Source organism: Alligator sinensis, unplaced genomic scaffold (assembly GCF_000455745.1).
Source record: "Alligator sinensis unplaced genomic scaffold, ASM45574v1 scaffold791_1, whole genome shotgun sequence".
NCBI lineage: Eukaryota > Metazoa > Chordata > Crocodylia > Alligatoridae > Alligator > Alligator sinensis.
This window is the reverse complement of record NW_005842258.1, coordinates 482,779-486,718: the sequence shown is the minus strand read 5'-3', so window position 1 is coordinate 486,718 and position 3,940 is coordinate 482,779. Positions and strand designations below refer to the sequence as shown.

Here is a 3,940-nt window from a genome sequence, read left to right as displayed (position 1 = left end):
GAATGCCTCCAAGTAAACAAATTCAGTGGGACTTACATTTCTAAATCATGGAGGCACTTTAAAATGTTTTGACAAGAGAAACGTGGATGACTTGGCCAAAATGCCAATGTGATGTGTAAAGTAGTATATTTTACTTTTCCTAGCGCTCAGATTCTTTTTCATCTACTTATGCCACTGCAATGCAAAGTTATCATACAGAAGTTTACATAAGGTCTGGAAGAAGGCATACCCAATCTTATAATAGCCTGCCAAACTTCTCAGCATCTTATACATTCAGACACTGGTAGGGTGTGTCTAAGTAGGTCTACAACAATAATCTAATTTATACCATTTTACACAGCACTTCTGAGTCTGGCCCTCAGAAATTTGTAACTGGGTTGCCATCCTTCATTCAGCTGTTTGGACCCTGGTGCTACCTTGTTATTTTAATACTGACAGTACAGGGGGAGTTTCTGCCACCTTCAGTGTAAATTGTTCTCTGTAGATGATCCTGTCTCATAACAATCCTACAAAGCATTTTAAGGAAGAGAAGGTTGGTATATGGGTTGCATCTCATTGGCGTTAGGAGTCCTGAATGCTCTGCCCCTCAAATTCAGCAGTGCAGTTTATGTTGTAACAGGGCTGCACAGAGGAGGATGCACTTAGATTTTACAGAATGTGCATTAAATGACCTCTTGTTTATATATATATATATATATATATATATATATATGCCTAATGATGCCCAGCTTCTCCTTGAACAAGCAGGGTCAGCAAAGTCTTGCCTGCAGGCCAAATGTAGCCCATGGTACCTTACAATGTTGCCTTATGGATGTGATTGCAGATACTTGAATCAAGATGGAATGTTGCACCTGACAATTCTGGTCTGTGAGGCTACAACTTCATCCATTTTAGGCTACTTAGACTCCCAACAGGTTTGCTAGTGTGAGTGGAACACAGGCAGTTTGTGTTGGTTCAGGAGTCACAATGTTGCATTGACACCAGAGTAAGTTTAGCCATAGCATGTTCTGTACTCAGTCATTTTTACTATTGCCCTAGGCTACTGGAACGTAACTGTATATGGACGCAAACATTGCTACCGACTCCATACCAGACTACTCAATGAGGCCACCCGCTGGTCAAGTGCCATCCAAAATGTGATTGATACAAAAGCACCGATTGACACACCAACCCAGCAGCTTATTCAGGATATTAAGGTAAAAAGAAACCTTTAAAGGGTGTGGATGTACCAACATTGGAAAATGGGGTCTTCCAAGCTCCCTGTATGCTGTGAAGGGAAGAAGCAGCTCTTTAATGGTCCAGTTTCTCCACAGTTAGTGCCACACAAAGCAAGTGTCAACTGCCTAGCCCACGCTCCTTGTTCTTTCTTATATGTATCATGTAGCTATCAAAGGAATCTGTTTTAACCAGACAGAACGCAAAATATGGGTTGGGGAAAAATTGGGGAAAAACTACTTTCTAAGTGTTCTCCTTGGAAAACAGCTTCTGCCTTATTATTAATGCTTTAGGTAACATTAACTAATGTCAGGTGCTGTGGGATCCTACTGGAAATGTGGATTACATGTCTGGGCCTTCCCTGCCTCTCCCATGTCTAGGTCTCTCCTTGGGGTGAGATTCCAGATCTTCAAATATGACAAAACCTATAGTATTCAGCACACCAGTAATACTAAAGACCCATAACATCTAAAAGAGACTGTTACCTTAAACGAAAAAATGCAATGTCCATTTATGCCAATTAATTGCCTATTCCAGTATATTTTAATCTATAACAAGCAAAGGGAGTGATTAATAGAGCTAACTGGAGAACCTTTGACTAAATATAATCAAAATGTTGCAGGAAAGACATCTCCATTCTGACCATATAGAAACACCAAGATAAAAAACTTGACCTTTGAGTTGCAAGAGGGACATTTTGATATAATTCCATTTCAGCAAAACATTTAAAAGATTTTGCTTACTGTGCCAGGACACAGAATAATAACAAACTTCAAAACTGTTGAGAAATGGAAATTCTTTCCTCCATGCCACTTTAATAGTTCATGTGTGTGCCATACAAGCATTTTTGGGGTCAACTGCTGAGAACCCCAAACTCTCATTGATGTAAATGGGACCTGGGGATAACCTGCACTTCTCATGATCATTACTTATATTAGTGTGCTTTGGAAGGTTCCTGCTTAATCGTGCCTGTCAAACTCAGAAAACAGCTTGCCAAACATATTATTAATAGTTTCTCAGTAGAAGTGCAGAAACTGTAGGGCTAAGGCTATGAATGAGGGAGTCCTTCATCAGTTTATCAAAAACACAATAATTTATCTCTAGGACACTGGAGACTGACACAGTTTTGGCTGCTTCCAGCATCACAATGAGATGAAAATGTTATTTTGGCATTTCTGAGATACTTCTCAAAATGAAAAACCAACCGACCCCCTGAAGGGGTTTTATTGCTATAGGTTAGACAACTGAATTTTAGCAACAAAAGGTTACAGTAGTTGAATAACTTTCTTTACCACAGTATGATCCCACATATCCATTGCTGGATTTATTAGTCACAATGGATCATGAATTGGTTTTTTTTTCCCTCCCCTCTGATTTACCCAGGAGAACTGCCTGAACGCTGATGTCGTTGAACAGATTTATAAGAGAAATCCTATTCTCCGTTATACACATCATCCACTTCACTCACCGTTGCTGCCACTGCCATATGGGGACATCAATCTAAACTGTGAGTGTTTTAGGCATGTAAACTCTTCCTCTTTACCCTGTTGTTACTTTCTGTACCCTGGGGAGTGTAATTTCAGTTCTTATCAGAAGATTTGTAAAGGCAGAGACAGAATTGGCTGGGGTAGTTAATCCCTTCAGCCACTTCCTCTGATTGTCTCTACTCCCTTGGCAGGTGGGTAGATGTGGAGCTATATGCACTGAAGTCCCCATTATTTTCCGTATTGACAATGCAGTAAAATCAGGCACTTGCCACTTCCAATAGACTTTGACAAGCAGTCCTGATGGTAGTCAGTACAGAATTCCTTTCCATTCCTTTGACTCAAATTGTGCATGGTGCCTTTAACTATGCTGAGTGAGACACTAGCCAACAACAGAGATGACTAATCCAGAGAGCATTTTCTTGTATTAAAAAGCAAGTTTCAGTAATTATGATAATAAGATATTTAACTTGTTTGTATCTAGTCAAAACGTTAATCCCTTGGAAAAAACAATTACACATAGAAAGGAAAGTAAACAAAACTACAAGAATTCCTTACCTGATACTGTTCAGAGAGCAATAGACCTTTCAGCGGTATGGATTACAGAGTTAGAAGAAAAGTATCTGACTGTGTTTCACGGAACTCATCATTTTTGCCAAAACTTCATTTTGAAAAAAAGTCCCTTTAAATTTTTGTGTGTGTTATAAACAAATTTAACTTGAAGCTTCTTCAGAAAGTCAAATCAAATTCAAAGCTCTTTAATCAACATGCCATATTTACTGATAAAATGTGTTTTAGGGGATATCAAAACATTTTCATTCTGACTCAAAATTAAACATAGATTTCAAAATAGCAATTATAGCAAGCAGACAGCAAGTCTACCTTTTTGTGAGACAAATTCTGGCTTCAGCACAGCTCTAAGTTGCTTTTGAAACAAAATGAGACATTTACAATCATATGGTCTAGCCTAGAATTTTACCGAGTGGCTCTTTCAGGAAGCCATAACTTCTAGTTCAGTTACAGCAACTCTCTTACATAATCTTCCTTTTATCTCTTTTTTTTTTCCTGCAGTGCTGAAAGACAAAGGCTACACAACTCTCCAGGATGAAGCCATCAAGATATTTAACTCTCTGCAGCAGTTAGAGTCTATGACTGATCCTATACCTATAATACAGGGTATTCTGCAAACAGGCCATGATTTACGACCACTTCGAGATGAGCTCTACTGTCAGCTCATCAAG

At 38.9% G+C, this 3,940-nt stretch overlaps 1 protein-coding gene across 1 annotated transcript in view; it reads left to right on the top strand.

Annotated features, from left to right (window-relative positions):
• MYO10 (myosin X) overlaps nucleotides 1-3,940 on the top strand; it is a 213,687-nt gene that overhangs the window by 200,525 nt on the left and 9,222 nt on the right. Inside the window, 3 exon segments of the mRNA XM_025208873.1 lie at nucleotides 1,039-1,196; nucleotides 2,599-2,722; nucleotides 3,771-3,938. Of these exon segments, the coding sequence (XP_025064658.1) occupies nucleotides 1,039-1,196; nucleotides 2,599-2,722; nucleotides 3,771-3,938 (450 nt within the window).